At 49.2% G+C, this 19,037-nt stretch overlaps 1 protein-coding gene across 7 annotated transcripts in view; it reads right to left on the bottom strand.

Moving 5' to 3' along the window:
* GAPVD1 (GTPase activating protein and VPS9 domains 1) overlaps positions 1-19,037 on the bottom strand; it is a 65,570-nt gene that overhangs the window by 10,570 nt on the left and 35,963 nt on the right. For 4 of the 7 annotated variants that reach the window (XM_078865573.1, XM_078865569.1, XM_078865567.1 and 1 more), the window contains exons 16-29: positions 18,108-18,227; positions 16,602-16,679; positions 15,171-15,806; positions 13,770-13,931; positions 12,619-12,908; positions 11,676-11,760; positions 10,311-10,394; positions 9,118-9,234; positions 7,891-8,020; positions 6,689-6,810; positions 4,776-4,935; positions 3,683-3,870; positions 2,745-2,958; positions 541-613 (exon numbers count right to left, since the gene is read on the bottom strand). In XM_078865573.1, the coding sequence (XP_078721699.1) occupies positions 541-613; positions 2,745-2,958; positions 3,683-3,870; positions 4,776-4,935; positions 6,689-6,810; positions 7,891-8,020; positions 9,118-9,234; positions 10,311-10,394; positions 11,676-11,760; positions 12,619-12,908; positions 13,770-13,931; positions 15,171-15,806; positions 16,602-16,679; positions 18,108-18,227 (2,459 nt within the window). The remainder of the gene's footprint in view (positions 1-540; positions 614-2,744; positions 2,959-3,682; positions 3,871-4,775; positions 4,936-6,688; positions 6,811-7,890; positions 8,021-9,117; positions 9,235-10,310; positions 10,395-11,675; positions 11,761-12,618; positions 12,909-13,769; positions 13,932-15,170; positions 15,807-16,601; positions 16,680-18,107; positions 18,228-19,037) is intronic. The other 3 variants (XM_078865571.1, XM_078865572.1, XM_078865568.1) reach the window with 3 other exon arrangements.

Below are 19,037 nucleotides of genomic sequence, written 5' to 3'. Positions count from 1 at the left end.
GGGTGGGTGACTGGGTGGGTGGGTGGGTGAAGGGGTGGGTGGGTGTGTGAAGGGGTGGGTGAAGGGTTGGGTGAAGGGGTGGGTGGGTAGGTGAAGGGGTGGGTGGGTGAAGGGGTGAAGGGGTGAAGGGGTGGGTGGGTGGGTGGGTGAAGGGGTGAGTGGGTGAAGGAGTGGGTGAAGGGGTGGGTGGGTGGGTGAAGGGGTGGGTGGGTGAAGGGGTAGTTGGGTGGGTGGGTGAAGGGGTGGGTGAAGGGGCGGTTGGGTGGGTGGGTGAAGGGGTGGGTGGGTGTTTGGGTGAATGGGTCGGTGAATGGGTGAATGGGTGGGTGGGTGAGCAGGTGGATTGGCGAGTGAATGGGTGAATAAGCCAGTGAGTGAATGAGCTCATGAGAAGGTCAGTGGCTGAGTGGGTGGGTGGGTAAGCAGGGGAATTAATGAGCGAGTGGGTGGTCGAGTGGATGGGTGGGTGTTGGTGAGAGGGTCGGCAGTAGAGCGGGTGAGTGAGAGAGTCGGTGAGCCGGACGAGCGAGTTGCTCTCACCTCCGGGATGAGCAGTGCCCTGTGATTGGCCGACACCACACGGCACAGCCTCTGGATGTGTTCATGGAAGAGCCTGCGTGAGAGAGACGCTCCGAGTCAGCGGGTGAGGCTCCCACCTCGCGCTTGGCCAGGGGACATTCATGGTGGACGCAAGCTCAAGGGGTCAGGCTGTCTTGTGCTATCAGCCAACCTTAGGTGACGCAACGGAAAAAATGCTTTCTATTCGAGAAAAAAATATACACTTGCTGTTCATTGTTTCAGATGTGGAGGCCAGGTGAGTGGATCACACAGACGGAATCAAGACGTTGGCAAGGTGTCAACCAGTAGGAAGGCAAGTTAGTTGCTGCTGACCAAGATCTGTCAATTTAGGAGGCGCTAAACCCCATCCAAATACGTTGAAGCCCATGGAATGACACTATGCCCTGATGTGGGTTTTCTCCAGGTAGTCGTGATTTTCTGACACGTGTAAAATAATTAACATGGACATGGGAATACATCTCACACAAGGTTTTTAGGAAAATCGTGAAACACCGTAGTAGCTTTCGTAAGTAAATAAAGGACTTTTAACTTCATATAATTGAAACATCTATGACAAACTGCGGTGCATGAACATCAAACCACCGGGCCCTTTATTTAATGGGTATTGTAAAATAGTTGCTCCAACAGCTATTTTAGCATGTATGGTTTTTAACTATAGGTGCGGCATTTAATATTGCGACCTGGCCCCATAAAATATTTTAATTTGACAATTCCAATTCACACATGCACGAGCCCACACACGCGGGCGCAAAGGTGCGTGCGCGCACGCCCTCAACCAAAAACACACGCACACGTACAGCCCACCGCACACACGCACATCTAATACGAACCCTAATCAACCGCACACACCCCGAAGCGTACCGCACGCACATCTAAACACACCCACACTTACGGCCACACCCAGACACTACAAAGACAAAGATCCCCCGCATAGCCTTAACAGACTTTCCAGGCAAGTGCCGTTGATGAGCACCTATCTTCGGACGGCACGGCACCCGAGGGGGTGGGTGGCCAGCACCACGCCTGACCGCCTTTGTCTCCCCAGTGGCGAAGTTGACACACCACATAGGAACTCATTTGAAGCCACTAACCGCTACACTACCGCTCCCCGAGGCATTACGCATGCGCACGCACACACCCGCACGCGCGTAAGCAAGGACACGTAAGCACACGTCCTTTAACATGTTTGGATAAACAAAGCAACCGCTGACAAGAGCTGTGCTTTGGCCAAACCCACATCATACACGAGCAGCAGCAGCAAACATCATTGGGTTATGTACATGTTCAACTCTTTTGTCAATCCACTGCTGGAAGCAGGCCTTCTCCAGACCACGTCAGTCATGGGAGTTTTGTTTGACCGTACTTCACCATGCTGGTCAATGTGTGTTGTTGAGGGCAGGCAAAAGAGACGTAGGAGCATCATAGTACAGTACAACCGTGGAATGTGCTGCACTGCCCTCTAGTCAAACACCCTGTCGTGGCTCATTCCCCCTCCCTTGATGTTCAATGGAGCCATCGGCAAAACTTTCAAAAGATTGGCTGAAAAGGAATATTCGTCTCCAAGACAATACAAATTGAATTCATATGGCAGACATACGCGACTGCATCTCAAAAAACATGCACATATTAATATTATACGGAGAGGCTGTTTATAGGCCGCAGAAAGGTCTCCAGCCCGTGCTTCAACAGGAAGTCAACAGCACAGCTGGCTGGGCGAATATAGTTCGAGACTATGGAGCAGCAGAGGAGAAGGTGTGACCTCCCACTGAGCAAAGATTGAAAACAGAAAACCTTGACTTCAAACGCAGAGAGTACATTTTGGAGATGAATGGGAGGTGGAGAGTAAGAGTGAGATAAGTGGGTAGTAGTAACCTGGGAAAAGGTCAATGGAGGATGTTAAAGATGGTTAGGGCAATCTTGCAGTTAATTCAAGGCGGGCTTGGGAGCCACTGGGAGGATTTGAGAACTGTGGTCATGTCATCGCGTTAACATGTGCAGGTGCGGAGGAGTTTGGCCGGGGGCTTTGATGAGACATTGATTGTAAACTTCAGCCAAGATTTATATAATTTTTTACAAACTCCTGGCCCTAGATACCTGCACCACCCCCCGCCAACTCTCCTTCCCCCCACCCTTTCCCACAACCTCCCCCCCAACCCCCTGCTCACTGGTCGCGCATGATGTCGCCGTCCTGGTTGGGGTAGAAGGCGAGGCGGAAGATGCGGCTCATGATGCTGCGCTCGATGGCCACCTGCGCGTCCTGCAGCTGCTCCTCGCTCGCGTGCTGCCAGATCACGTCCTGCGCCATGGCGCCGTACAGCGACTGCAGGAAGTCCGACACCACCGCCGTCTTCTCGTCCGATGCCGTCAGACCCTTGAACTCTGCAGGTGCGGGTGGAGGGGGCGGTGGGTAATGGTGGCGGCGGTGGTAGTGGCGTGGATGGCAGCGATGTTGGAAGTGGTATTGATGGGAGTGGGTGGTGAATATGAACGTGGTGGTGGTTGTTGCGGCAGATTTGGTGAAGATAAGAGTTGGTGGAGGCATTGGAGGTGGTGATGTTGGTGGTGGGTGGGGTTGACAAGACGGTGGAGGTGGTGGGGATGGTTGTGGCGGAGGGTGTGAAGGCCATGGAAGCGGTAGTGATGGAGCACAGGGGATGTGTGGTGTTCACCGTTAATCACAGGAATTCATCAGTTAATTATTAATTCAGTCATTCATTCAGTAATTAATCTGGTTGTTCAATCACTGATTGATATATTCATTGAATTATGGAACATTGTTAGGGAACATACAGGGTAAAAGAATATATAAGCAAAATTATATGCTAAACATATCCACATATAAAAAAAATGCTTTCCAGACCAATATTATACAGCAGAATTTCTTTAAGCGAGCAAACTCTTGGACTGGTTGACCCTCTGACTCTCATCAACAGGGTCAGAGGCTCGTCAAACAAATGCTGCTGGATTATCAATCATGCGGTCAACCACCTCCTCATGCATTCGGTCGTTCGTTCCATCATTAATTGAATTCACGAGTTCACCCCCATTAATGATCCCTGTTCGTTCACGGGAGTCGTCAAATGCCGCCGGCAGCGCCGCTCACCATCGATGAAGGCGAGCACGCGGTCTTCGCGCCGCTCCAGGAAGAGGCGCACGCACACGGCGGTGAAGTAGCGCGTGGAGATGTCCTTGTCCCGCTGCACGCGCTGCAGCGTGCGCTCCAGGTGCGCCTGCGTCGCCTGCAGGCCCTGGCGGCAGCGCGTCAGGTACGCGATGTACGGCGCCCGCCGCCTGCGAGGTTGCGTGCAAACCCGACCGGCAAAAAAATTTGTATAACACTGGTCAACAAAAAAAGCAATTTTTTCTGGCCTGTTTTAGACTAATTTCAGGGTGCCGATTCCAAATCTCATCTCATTTTTATGCTATCGGCATACCCCATTTTCATTGATTTTACCCGAAATTAACTCTGTCACTTATGATTGCAAGTTGTTGCGAGTCAGTGACCGCTTTAGTGTTAAAATATGGTGCTGTATTTTTAGGATAGTGTGTTTATAATATCATTTTATGTAGATATCCACATTCATTTAATATTTTTCTTCTGCAGTTTTTATTGAAAATGCAATATTTGATATCTCAAAAAACCTGATGTGATAGACAAAAACTGATGCCAGATTTGGAATCAGCACTCCAAAATTACATTAAATCCGTTGGAATACCTTATGCCAGAAAAAGTGTGTTGACCAGTGTAATTATTCACCCATTTGTATATGGATATGGATGGATGGATAGATGGATGGGCAGGAACACGTGTAAGCCAAGCACAGACAGCAAGTAGGCACAGCTGGATAACAGACAAATGAGCACACAAACAGGGAGACGGGTAAGGTGGTGGGGTAGGCAGACAAACACAGCGGATAGGACTGCAGGCTGGTAGGCAAACAAGAGAAGTAAAAATAACACCGACAGGTAGACCATGTGGGGATACGAGGTACACAGACAAGACGCACAGAAAATCAAGCGGCGACACAAGACCAAAGTTAGGCAGATAGACAAAGTCGGGAAGGTACAAAGATGAGACAGAGAGTCACGCAGCCACAAAGACAGCAAGACACAGGCAGACAGGCGACCATGGAGGGGACAGACGAACGTAACCGCTCTTCCCTGCGGGCGGCCGCCACGCGTTGCTGGCCGGTCACCTGTAGTCGTCGTCGATGGCGGCCAGCAGCTTGCGGCAGGTGCGGTTGTCGAAGCGCGCCACGCAGCGCAGCGTCTCCTGCAGCTGCGCGATCTGGCTCTTGTCCTGCAGGTGGATGGCCTCGGCGAGCTGCACCTTCAGGAAGCACACGATCTCGTTGTCTGCAAAAGACACGGAGCGGGCCCAAGAGTTGTGCGTACCGCCAGGAGAGTGGGCGGACGATCAAGCGTGCAGGCAGTGCGAAGCCACGCCGGGGCCCGTGGGATGGAGGGGCCCCGGGCGCTGGGCTGTGACACGCGATGAATTGGTGGACGGGAGGGCCCCTTTCCGTTCCGAACAGCCGGGGGACCCTGTGCCGAACGTGCTACGGGCCACGACGTACCACAATGCTACTTTTTCATAACACATGCGCACACCCACACGCAGCAGTATTAATAATGCAGCCGCGTAGCAAAATGTTTTTGTTCTGCTTTCACGGTCATTATTAATGATAACTTCTTGAAACGTCTGTTCCACCCTTGCGTCTGGTTACGCTCCCGTAGAGCCGAGAAAATATTTAAAGACTGGGTCGCATTGGAAGCAAAATTATCTTTGGAAGGTTATAGGGTAGTGGCATTAGGCGGTTGACCTTAGAGGATAGACAGACGACACAATTTACAATGGTAAGAACCCACTGAGCAAGAGGTCTCAAAGGAAATCTGCGTATGATGACGATGATGCATCGGGTTAATCAACTTGACGATTGCAACAAAGTTCTTTGCTCCCTCTCGCATCAATCCATCCGTTTAAACGCATCTTGGTTTCCACAACCGCAGACTTTTCTAATACTGGAACATATATTCGTGGTGCTACGGTGATACACTGAATATATCATTGACATATATTGGTGTCAACTTTGCAACAGCTTTGGAGATACATCTCCAGGAATTGAAATGGGAAGGTTTGATGGTATCCGCAGCATTGGCGGCGATGACCTCCTGAACCCGATCCTGACCCTGACACCATTATATTTGGAGTTTGCATATCTCACTCCCTGTGGTCGTGTGGATTTTTCTTCAGGTCCTCCGATTTTCCCCTCCACATTTAGAAACAACGTGCGTTTAAGGTAGAGTAAAACCTTGGATTGAGAGCATAATTCGTTCCGGAAAAGTGTTTGTAATCCAAAGCACTCGCATATCAAAGCACTCGTTACATCAGTTGTGATCACGTGACGCTCGGCAGACAAAGCGTGTACACGTACTACTCGTACTGCAAGACCTCGCTCGTTTATCAAATTAATATTTATTTTTAAAAATTGCTCGTCTTGCAAAACACTCGCAGACCAAGTTACTCGCAATCAAAGGTTTTACTGTATTTGGCTACAATAAATGTTCACGTGATAAGCCACTTCGCCGAGCTATCATTTGTGGCCAGGTCGCTTCTGAAAAAGAGCTCTATAGCCCAAGCGGGGCTTACCTGGTAAAATAAAAAAAATGTATCTTCTTGGTTCTTTCGGTAAAGTAACGTAGAAGGGAAATAATAAAAATAAAACATAATAAAATTATTCTCACGACGTTTCGGCCACAACGCAAGCAGCCGTCCTCAGGTGAAGACCAGATCTGTCGGGGAGACAGCGTCTGAATTCAGACGGCTGCTTGCGTTGTGGCCGAAACGTCGTGAGAATTTTTTTATTGTTTTATTTTTATTATTTTATTATTTCCCTTCTACGTGACTTTACCAAAAGAACCAAGAAGATGAATCCCTGCAGTCACGAAAGCTTTAAATCGAAAAAAATGTAATTCAGTAGATTTACGGACGATGCAGTCGGCTGCGCAAGCACGCCGGACAGACCAATATCACCACCGTCACGGCCGCACTCCGGCACTCAAGACAGAGGAGTGCACTCAAGACGGCTCGCACGATGGTGCCGCTGACCTTCGGGGTCCAAGTGCTCGGCAGCCGGGAAGGGGCCGTTGCGCACAGCAGGTGCCGACAGTAGCGGAAAGGCCATGATGTCGGCCGAGCACAGCGCCAGACGCAACTTCTTCTTGGCATCTCTGATGATGACAACGACGATGGCCACGGGGACGGCGCCAACGAGTGGGGAGTTGCACAAAGAAGAATGGGCGGGGGAAAAAAAAAACCAACGTGCGTTCGCACAGATTCCGCAAACCAACGCTTTCTTACGTGATTTTGTCTTGGCAAGTGTTTAGTTAGCAACACGATGCCCGACGGCCACTTTGTGTCCGCACATCTGATGTTTACACACCATACCAAATCCGAGTTGACCTAGAAAGGCCCAGGACACGTTTTGATACCACCTGGCACTAATATAAGCCTTAGCCGGGATTAAACTTAAGTCACCAGGTTTGTAGTGCAGTGTGCCAAGCACTGTGTCACCACTCTCCATAAGATTACCCAATTTAGCGCAAGGCTCTGGGGAGAAATTAATCATATGTTTATGATAACGGATTAATCGGCAGGCACTTTTAAATGGACGATAGGCAGTTGGTTTCCAAAACACGATAAACTCGGCACAGTTCACACTCAGCGTGATACACTGATGACGAGTGATGATGATCATGATGCCACCAATACCATGAAATCCTGTGCTTCAAATACGTAAAGTCGAGTGTTAACATCATTTATTCCAATCATATGCAAATTCGACGCTAACTTACAATTTAATCGATTAATGGAAGCAAACATGAATATTGTAATTGCATCTCTACCACCACACACCAACACAACATGCAAAGACTCCCCCATTTAACCTTTAACAGTGAGCTCCTATGAAGGTTGGCACGATACATTACGGGGAGGGTGGCCAGCACCAGGCCCGACCACTGTCATCTCCCCAGTGACAATGTTTACACATCGCAGCAGGTCCTCATTTGAGGCCGAGTCAACCTAGGGGAAGGTCAGGACCGTTGGGATAATCGGCATTGGCCATGAACGGGAATGGAACTCGAGTTGCTGGGTTCGGAGCGCACCGCTGCACTATCGCACGAACACAGACAAAACACGCAAATATAAATATATATATACACAGAAAACACAGGAACACACACAAATGCAGACACACAAATGCACACGCACACGGCTGAATGGCACTTTGTGCAAGGGCGTCAGGGCACCTGAAGGTGAAGGAGGAGTGCCGAGGGAGGGCCGTCTGGCTCGCCGAGTCTGGGAGGTCGTCGGCCGAGAGGCTAAGCGCGCCCTCGTCACGGGGAGACTCTTGGAAAATGTCCCCGTCCGCCGCTGCCTCTGCACAACAAAGAGACGGATCTCGTTCACAAACTTCTACGGCAAAAGGTGCGCTCGGAGGTTCACACTCGCACACGTGGGTGGTTTAAGGACCTTGGGCTTAATCAAACGGCAACGGTCATAACCCAGCAGTTCTGATCTGACAGTAAATGATGTGATGTTGTAGTAACCAACCGTACGAGTTGTAAATCATTAGCATACGTCTGATCATGTGGATAGGTGTCACTGTGGTTTTGATTCACAATCTGAAGGTTACAAGTTCAAATCCTAGTCCGGGAATGACTCACCCCACGATTCGTCCAGGGTACCAATAATTTCAGTACCGTTTTGTGGGGAGCCAACCGTGATTGTGCAATGAAGAGACTGGAACCACCACTGGAAAGTTGAATTGTACACATTGGCTCAGGCCGATCAACAAAGACAAACGCTAACAGAGACAACTAGGCCAAGAAAGTAACTTTACCCGATTAAAAAATAAAGTATGACAAGCGAATCCGTGTCTTGTCTCATGGGTGGCGGAGCATATATTAGTTCTTGTGCAGGTGTCTCTCAATAAAGAGTGAGCCAAGCCTGAGTCGATCTAGCAGAGGCCCAGGATCGGTTCCGATATCACTCGCCACTGTTAGCCGTGGCCGGGAATGTAACTCAGTTCGCCGTGTCTGTAGCGCAGTGCGGTTAACCACGATGATACAACGACGACGACCGCCGTTCGCCACCAAGCGGCAGTGACGTCACCACGGCGCTATAAAGACAGATCCCCCGTATAGCCTTAACAGACTGTTTGGGCAAGTGCTGTTAGCGCGAACCTATGAGTGCCGACACGGCATACGAGGGGGTCGGTCTCCTGAGTGTTTTACATAATGCACCAGGTACTCATTTGAGGCTGAGTCGACCTAGGAGAGGCCCAGGACCGGTTTAGATAATCGTCACTGGTGTTGGCCGTGAGCGGGAACCGAACTCGGCTCGCCGGGTTAGTAGCGCAGCGTGCTAACCGCTACACTGCCACTCCCCACACACACACACACACCCATAGACATCGACACACCCACTCGCTCACTCAAGCAGATGCACACAGACACAGAGCACCCAGCCGGTACCGTTGTGCTGCTCCTCGCTGGGACTCGCCCGCTTGATTGCGCTGCGGTACTTGTCCAGGATGTCATCAGCGGCGAACGTCTGGGGGCCCACCACTGGCAGGGCCTGCATTGCCTCGTCTGAACAGGGAGGGCAGTACAACACGCACACAACATTAACCAAGACAAAGATCCACCGTGTAGCCTTTGACAGACTGCTGTCCACAAGTTCCCCCCGTACAGCTGTTCTATACGTGTTCACGGGAGAGATCCTCACACCTGACACTGCTTAGCAAACACGAGCTTGGGTTTCCCTTTGACCCATCACTCACAGACAGATAATTTCCTTTTAGCCACACACAGTTAGGGCAAGTGTTGTTCAAGAGCACCTATAAAGGCTGGCATAGCACATTAGGGGGGTAGTGTAGCCACAGCACCAATTCCGGCCACCTTTGTCTCCGCAGTGCTGATATTTACATGCCAAACCAAGTACTCATGTAAGGCCTCGTCAACCGAGGAGAGGCCTGAGACTGGTTCTGATAGTACTCGCCACTGATGCTTGCCATGGCCGAGAATTGAACTCGGGCCGCACCAACCACTATCCAGTGCTGCCCACACATGCATACACACACACATCGTATTCTTGAGATATGATCACACAAGATTCTTAAAAATTCTGAAGAGTATTCTATTGTGTGTATTATACGGTTCGCTGTTGTTTTGTTTTTGGGAGCAGCTACATCCCACAGAATTTGAACAGTGTCTTTGTGGTTTATCACACTGTGTGCGCTGTTGACCTGGCAATACGAGTTCGATTCCTGGCCACTGCTAACATCAGTTGGCGAGTGATATCTGGGAAATGGTGCTGGGCCCCTATCCTCTTCATTAACCTGCATTGACCACCATGGTAAAGTATGGTCAAACAATCCCCATGACCAATACAGGGTAGGCCTTCATCCGCGCAGTGGATTGATCATGGCTGCTGCTGCTGATAAATATTATGATTGTACTATAGAGCTAAATACGCAATTATCGGAATGTATTTTGGTTTTCACATGGACAGAGAACCCAACCATAAAAAAAAAACGATTGCACGGTATGAACGAGGCAGGACACAACATTCCAACAGATACACACAGTCTGACGTACGGATACAAAGTGTGTGTGGCAGACACAGACCATCCAAGCCAGACCAGACAGATCATCCGGTGTCGAACCTGGAATGGCCTGAAACCTGTTCTCCATGATCCCGTCCTCCCGCTCCCGGTCCTGCCGGTCTCTCTTCTTGAAGCTGATGGGGCCTGTCAGACGCCACAAACATCTCCGTCACAAACACAGGTCGAGCGCCACAATGCCGTTCACAGCACGCGCAACCGCACACGGCCAACGCGGGCGACGCATTTTCTTACAGCTCACACGTGATCCAGTTGCCACCGACAAACAAAAACTATGACCATGACATCAGGATGCCCGGTGACATTTGCCGAGGCCTCGCTGAAAGGACTCGTACACCGTTGAAACTGGTACGAGGCTGCCAAGTGTGAAATAAATGCAAATGGGTTGTTATTTCAACAGGTGAGAACCCACGGTGATGATGTATCTGAAAGGGTGGCCTGGCTCGACAACTGACAACTGTGCAGTGCATTTCACAACTAAACGCGTACAGAGCTGGGGAATCACAAAATAATTAATAGCACATTGTCACTGCATGCAAAGGCAGATCATAATAAGGTCCTAACAAGTGCATTCATTACACTGGATTAAAAAAGCAGGCTGCAAAATGAAATCAAATTAGGGAGAAATGCAAATGAAATCAAATGCACTCAAACTTTACAAGCTTGTCAGGGAAGCCCAGTTTTCAGGAGGATATGGCTAAGGGTCACCATCGACAAAGAGTTTATCAGCTCAATAGGCCTTGCCCAAACTAAACTAAATTGTTAACTGCAGAAGGGATGCCCCGTGCCTCCAGGTATGCACAGAATTGTGAGCGAATGGGCAGTCTACAAAACTGGTATCAACTTGTGCTGCCATGTAGCAGAATTGTGACTCCCCATATTTAGAGTGCAAGGGTTTTGAGCCTGACATGTTAAAAACTCGGGTGTCACATCTGTACTGATTGCTTTGAAAACAAATTTAGCCTGCGTAGATCACATACCTGTCAACCCCTTATCAGTGCCTACCTTATCAGACCTTATTAATCACCCCGTGCCCTTACACATCTCAACTTTCATCCATCACAAGGGAGAAACACAAACAAATAGACAAAAAAAATGTTACTAAAAACACGGGTTTTTTTGCCCTTATTAAAACGGCTGTACGCCGTATGGACCTGAAAACTCAATTTCCCTGTACAAGAATGCGGCTAAACCTTATGGGTTGACAGGTATGAGATCTCTCCGCCAGGATAGTGGGATGCACCCCGATTTAAAGCAGAGGTCGCAACGGTGAATGGAGCGACCTTCGCTGACAATCACTGCTAATCCACAGCACATACGGATCTCACAAAGGCGCCCGAGCTGATGGACGAAATGGAGTATCCTTTCACAGGAGGCTCTCCTCGAACTGACTGGATGCTCCGTTACCTTTCTGGATGGCCGACAGCTTCTTTTTCCACCACGGCTTGCTTTTGTCGGACTTCTCATCATCACTGTCCTTTCTGTCATCGGGCTGCCAGCACGAGACGACAACACAAGCCGGTATGCACAGGAATACTCGCGTACAAAAAACACACAACGCACTCACCCCTAACCTTTCCTTCCTGGGTATATAGGATGCAGCTGAGTGGCATCAACAACATCAGGATATTTTCTTGCTTTTATCTGCTTATTACAATGCAAATTATATTCTTGGTTCGTTCGGTAAAGTCACGTAGAAGGGAAACGATAAAATAATAAAAAATATAAAACAATAAAATTCTCACGTTTCGACTGCAACACAAGCAGTCGAAAATTCTCACGACGATTTTATTGTTTCCCCTTCTACGTGACTTTACCGAAAGAACCAAGAATATGAATCCCTGCAGTAACGAAAGCTTTAAATAAAAATGCAAATTATGTTTATCTGTATTTTATTATCCTATATGCGATCGTTTATGAATCCACTTCCGTGTCATCCATTGTTTAACCATACGTCCCCACGCTGGTCATTGTGAGTCAGTGAAAGAGGGGTAGAGGGAACAGTTTATATCTGACGCGTCACTGATCTTAGTCATGGTTGGGACCCCAAGTGAAGTTCACGAGCCACTATGCCACTGCTCCACCACTATACACCGTGTTATTACAGAATTTAATAGGCTACAGTCTCGGGAAATGGTCTTTCTTCAGTGTAGAGAGAAAACCGAGAGATTCAGAGCAGTCCACTTGTCAACTTGAACATTAAGGCCACACCGTGTGAAGTGCGAACTCAAATTTGTATGCATGTCTCTCTACCCCGCGAACTGCAAAGAAGACATTGAAAAGAAACGACGACACAAGGCACACGACGTCCCGGCCAAACGTCGCCTCGACATGCCAACGGCGGACGCACCTGGTCCGAAACAGCCGCGAAATGTCCCCCGTCGTCGTGCGGCGACTCGGAGGGCAACAAGCCGGCCATGTGACCTCCCGTGCCCGCCGACCCGGACGACGAACCGGACGCAGAGCCGACGCCCGGGCCGGACGGCTCGGCCACGCTGTTGCGAGCCTCGGAGCCGAGAGGGAGCTCTCGACCCAGCTCTTCCCGGCCACCGCCGCCGCTCGCTCCACCGCCACCGCCGCCACCACCGCCACGGCGGATGCCCCAGTTCGAGGAAGAGGCAGCCAACATGGCCTCGTCGCCTAGACAACAAAAAAAACACAAACATCGGAGTGTCTCCCTGCTCATACGAGTAAAGGATTGCGATCGTATGTGTTGGCCGCCGTCAACACGTGGTGGTGATTCCATATTCTTGTGGCCGGGAACAGTCTCCATCGGACAATATCATCCATATATGTAGGTTTTTTGGGTTAGATCGCATAAATATAAATGTGTCGTTAAACCCGCCAACACCCGACCACAGCCAATAGGCAAGGTTTGTAAATCCACAACATTTATTTGCTCTCCAGCACACCGGTGTGCTGTACTCGTAACGAATTGGCATGTTCTGTTTACGTGACAAACATTACTAATTGGCTGTGTCGGATGGTGGTGGGTTTAACGACACATTTATATTTTCGTGATCTAACCCAAAAAAAACTATATTATAGGGATGTCCATTGTTGTCGATTTTCCGAAATGTGGTGTGAACTTTCTGATAACTGGATGAATGATGGGCTGAGTTAACCCTGATTTGCTCTGATGTCCTATTACTATAGGTTTCAACAAGATTTTTACTTTATGAGTGAAGATGCTGATTCAGGGTTTTAATTTTCCACAACTGATAGAGCAACGGCATACATTAAAAATTGCTTTTACGCAATACTCTATTAAGACGAAATCTGACCCACGATTAATGTAAACACGTGTATATGAAGACAACGTTCATGAATCATCGCTGAGACCGTGAAATATGTAACACTAAACCAATTGATGCTCGCATCATTAACTAGAGCAACGTGGTGACGGCGGTGAGTATGCATGTATGTTGTACTGCTTTCGCACCGTAACGCAGCCAACCATGCTAATCGGAGGTGCCGGGGAGTGAGGTGTGGGTCTGCTACCGGCGAAAGTGGTGCGCTTGGTCCAGGCGTGGTGAAGGGCGCCCTCCTCCGAGTTGACGGGCCTTCGCGACCAACTCAGAGAGGGCCCAACCGCGTCCTCGCCACCCGGGGCCCTCCGAGCCGCGCTGGCCAATCCCTGGCCCAGAGGCGCTCCCAGACCTGCTGGGCGTGCGGGGCGTGAGTGCACGCGAGAGGCCAACAAGGCTAAGACAGCTTTCCATTGTGTACGTTTCCAGTGACGTCGGCAGGCAGGAGATGAGTTGCACATCACGCTGAAGATACGTGCAACAATTAGTGCATGCATGTAACAATCATCAATATATGCTACGTAAAATTACCGAATCTTTTTTATCTATTCCACCGGAAAAGGTGGGAGGGGGGGCTAAAGGGACAATGGGGAGGGGGGGGTAGATGAAGTTGACGGGGCAAAAGATGCAGAGGATTAGGATAAGGAAGTTTGGGGGAGATGCGAATGGAAGAGCGTGCGAAGCCACTGGCTGCTTCGTATTTCTGAATATTCATTGCAAAGGTTACATTACAGCTCATGGAACAAATGACGCAGAACTCATTTGCCAATACAAGGGAGATTTTTAAAGTTTACAAAGACGTCCTTTAAATGTTCAAATAAAATCATGCAAGAGGAATACTTTTAGTTGTGAATTTCTGCTACTTGGAACTGGAAACGTCGTGAGAGCCTGTTAATGATTATCTGTTGAACGTTGAGTGATGAATAATCCTAGTTATATATGCCACAAGTGTGCCAAACAAGTTGACGATGCATGCCTGTAATCCAGTGCTTTGAACGCGGGGTTGGTGGATCGTGTGGAGATTATTGCGCATGCAAGTCTCCCATCAGCAGTGCGTCGAGGTGGTCAATCTATCGTAGTAAAGCAAGTTCATTGCTGGGAGGCTATTTGTGCAGAGGTTGTTATCCCCCAAGTTTCCTCCAGATTACACCAGCTATTCAGACTCAAGTGAGACATTGCCAAGTAAATAAAGGACAAATTATTATGAATGAATGTGCGGCGGTGTGATTAAAGTGCGTCATCAAAAGGTCACGAGTTCAAATTCCATTCAGGAGTACAGTTCAATACGTGTACCATTTTGGGGAAAGCCACAAGCGGTCATGTTACAGAAAAACAGGCTCCGCCACAAGACTGTGGAATTTATAGCAATGGCTAAGGGCTGCTAATGGCAATACGCACCACCCCATGCTCATTTGAGCAGAGGCACTTTCACACAACTGATAAAAAAAATTTAAATAAGCAAATTAATTCGGCCCTAGTCTCCATGGGCTCTCGCTCGGTTACCAATAAAGGCAATCTCTCAGTCTGTCTGGCCGGGTTAACGTGCCCCGCTCCGTCTCGCTGGAACCGTCGCACGACCGATACGCCCACGTACTCGTGCTCCGCGGGTAGCCGTCGCGGCCAGGAGTCACGCCTGTCGCCTCCGAGCTGCGCGGCCGCACGAACTGCGTGAAGCGTTCCCGCACGGTCTGCGGCCGCTCGAACGCCGACTTCCACCCAAACGGCCTTTGCGCCGCAACCACCGCCGCCTGCTGTTGCTGCTGGTAGTGGTGATGGTGATGCTGGGGTGGCGATGGCGCCGCGGGGTGAGCCATCGCCGCCTGCGCAGCTGCAGCCGCATCCCCGTCGCCCTGCTGGTTATGCTGCGTCTGGAAGTGGACTTGCGTCTGTCCCGAGCCACCGTGCAGCTGGGGGGAGAAGTGCACCTGCGATGGCGTGAACTGGTAGGGCTGTTGCTGTTGTTGTTGCTGCTGCTGCACCTGCTGCGACGGTTGCAGTGGCGGCAGTGGCGGTGGCACGAAGCCACCGTAAGCGCCCGCTGCCCCACCAGAGGTGGCGGCGGCGGAAGGAGCGTCGCAGAAACCACCGGGCGCAGTCTGGTGCTGCCCCCCGTGCCCGGGCTGCCCGTCCCCCCCGCCGGCGTTGCAGGCTGCATCCGCGAGGAATGGCTCGGACGGGGATGGGTGCTCCGGGCGCGACACCTGGATCCTGGGCCGCACCACGGGTGGTCCTGTCACGTCACGACGGCACAAAGCACGGCGTTACAAAAAGGAAGACGCAGCCCAAGAAAGATGAGGAGCTATCGTCTGATGGATATGTATGTCGTCCGATAAGCATGTTACGGTGGCGCCAATTAGTTTGCTAAACTCAAGTTCTGGTGTGAACGATATTGTACCAAATTGTGTGTGCTAGAATGGATTAACTACGATTCATGCAAATATTGAATGAATGTTACTTTTAGGCAAACAAACTGTTTAAGTGAGAAATACAAAATGAGAAACACTACAGATGAGATGGTAAAATCCAAGACAAGAATCGATTCTTCAACAGAACACCTACCCTGAATTGTGGCAATTCATCCAATTGCTAGGAGGTGAATCTTATCATAAATAGGACCTAAAAATGTGTGTCCCAAGCTCTCCCAACACGCATTTCATACTTTGCAGCATCTGACTTATTTTAAAGTAAATTTTCTTTTTAACAAAGCTGCAAACTGGTTTGGGACAGGCCAGAACACCCAGGTGTAGTATTAGGATTATAATAGAGGAGTCGTTTGCGTTTGTTTAATGTCTTTATTGGGTCTCCATTGATGGCTTTATCCAGAGGACATCTCACGCGAGGGAATTCTAAAACTTTTTTCTTCTAGCGCAATGGAATAACGCTTTTCATTATCGAGTCCAGCTTTCCAAAAGTGCTCCATCCAACTCTAATTCACCTCTCTCTGTCACCAGTTCAGTTCCCGTCAGTAATAACCCTAAGCATACATAGTCCGCTTTGTTTTTTTAGTTGCGTCCATCCCTCTCACCGTCTGCCAAGTTGAGCGGATCAAATATGGAGAGGATGGACTCGATTTGGGATGAAGAAGAGGTCAGCTGCTGAGGACCTGCACACACAAGACAAAGATCCACCCCCCCCCCGTATAGCCTTAACACACTTTTAAGGCAAGTGCTGTACGCGACCACCGATGAAGGCTGGCAGAGAACATGAGGGGTGTTTCGATTTAAAGCTTTCGTGACTGCCGGGATTCATCTTCTTGGTTCTTTCGGTAAAGTCACGTAGAATGGAAATAATAAAAATAAAACATAATAAAATAATTCTCACGACGTTTCTCCTCGACAGACCTGTTCTCCACCTGAGGACGGCTGCTTGCCTTGTGGCTGAAACGTCGTGAGAATTATTTTATGTTTAATTTTTATTATTTTATTATTTCCATTCTACGTGACTTTACCGAAAGAACAAAGAAGAACATGAGGGGTGGTTGGCCAGTTCCACACCAAGCCGCCTGTGTTTCCCTAGTGATGTTTACACACCGCACCGGGTACTCATTTGAGCCCGAGCCGACCTAGGAGAGGCCCAAGACCCGGTCTTCAGATAATCGTCACCGGTGTTGGTGGCCGTGAGCGGGAATCGAACTCGGGTTGCGTTGGGTTCGTAGCGCCGCGTAGCGCTAACCGCTACACAACCCCTCCCCACTGTAACCTTCACCAACCCACCGACCAGCAACGTACGGTCAAAAAACCCCACAAACTTGTAGGACGTGGGGAGATCTGCATTCATGCAGCGGTGGATTGACAAGAGGGATTTACAACCAGTATCAGAGCAGAGATGTAACCGGGTCGTCGTCTTCTTTGGTACGGCTGACGTGGATGCGCAGAGCAACAACTACAATTTCACATTCAGGTGGTCAGGGCTAGATAAACGCATCAGGAGCAGCGGAGTGTATCGCTGCGATGTCTCTTTCGTATTTGTGGATCGGGCGTTGCGTCGTTATATGTAACCGAGTGACTGGCTCACGACAGTAGGTGGACAAAAAGTGAAGAATTTTGATAGCTGCTGCAGCTCCTTACTATTAAAATTCCTTCCCTCTATTACTGCTAACCCTACTCCCTCCCTTTGATGCTGCTAATCCTGCATACTGCATAATGCACGGGCATAATATGACTTTGAAACCCCCGCCACCTCCTACGCATTCCACAAGTAGTGACTAATCCCATATCTGCATTTCCCATAAATATGCTAAATTCCTCTTGATATGCAAATTCCTTTGTCAAGGCGCCGCTTCCCCCCTCCAACCCAGCTTAAAAATACGCTGCCAAGCATGGTGGTGCCCATTCAGACGCCGTCTTTCCGACAGACCTGTTCTTCACCTGAGGACGGCTGCTTGCGTTCTGGCCGAAACGTCGTGAGAATTATCTTATTATGATTTATTTTTATTATTTTATTATTTCCCTTCTACGTGACTTTACCGAAAGAACCAAGAAGAAAAAAACGTGAAGAGGCTGCAGAATGAAAGGACCGAGCACAAACGCACCGCGCCCAGCCTCCTCAGTCTCGGGGCTCGTCATCGAGTCTTTTCCCCCAAAGTCCGAGTCGCACTCCGAGCGCAGGTCCTCCGTCTTGTTGGGGTTGTCCTCCGAGGTGGCACTGATGCCTGAGACAGTCGACACGTTCGAACAAGCATTCAGCCCGTTTCGCTGGCTACTGAAGGGTTTGCGCTATAGCATCCAAAAACTGGTCACCACGATAAATTAACACCAGTGATGTTTTTTTTTTCATTCGCCTGACCCTAGCTCTGAAATATTGTTTCTCGGGAAGACAATGTATACATATATCTACTAACTAGTCAAAGAGATCACATCAGCATTTTGGCAGACCGCATTCCAACTGCCAAAATCGCTGTCCGTGGTGCTAACGTTACGAAAAAAACGCCACTTTTTCAAATTTTCTTGCTGTGTTTTTCACACCTGATGATGATTGCTTGTGTTGCAGTCGAAACGTCGTGGGAATTTTATTGTTTTATATTTTTATTACTTTATTGTTTCCCTTCTACGCGACTTTACCGAAAGAACCAAGAATATGAATCCCTGCAGTCACGAAAGCTTTAAATAACAATTTACACTGAAATTACTATTGAAATGTCGATTTCAGTTCCCAACTGGGAGTCAACTCATGCCATCATCCTTCCAAAGTGAAATAGGAATCTCTATATGGAATGTCAACAGAGTGGCTTTGCTCGTTCTGATGGTGATCCCATCTACTGCTCATGGATCCTGCCTACTCCTCTGCCAAAGCTGCCCACTCCGCCCTTTGCCTGAATCACAAGTAGAATTTGTATAACTGGGACCAAATCCCAATTTTCACCAGTGGTACAGGACACCGCGACAGCCTTTTCGACACTGAACTACTTCTGAAATGGAACCGATTTATTTGCCAAATCAAACTCTATATGATGGTTTATATT

The sequence above is a fragment of the Lampetra fluviatilis genome, chromosome 20 (assembly GCF_964198595.1).
Source record: "Lampetra fluviatilis chromosome 20, kcLamFluv1.1, whole genome shotgun sequence".
Lineage (NCBI taxonomy): Eukaryota > Metazoa > Chordata > Hyperoartia > Petromyzontiformes > Petromyzontidae > Lampetra > Lampetra fluviatilis.
This window is presented reverse-complemented; position numbering and strand designations above follow the sequence as displayed.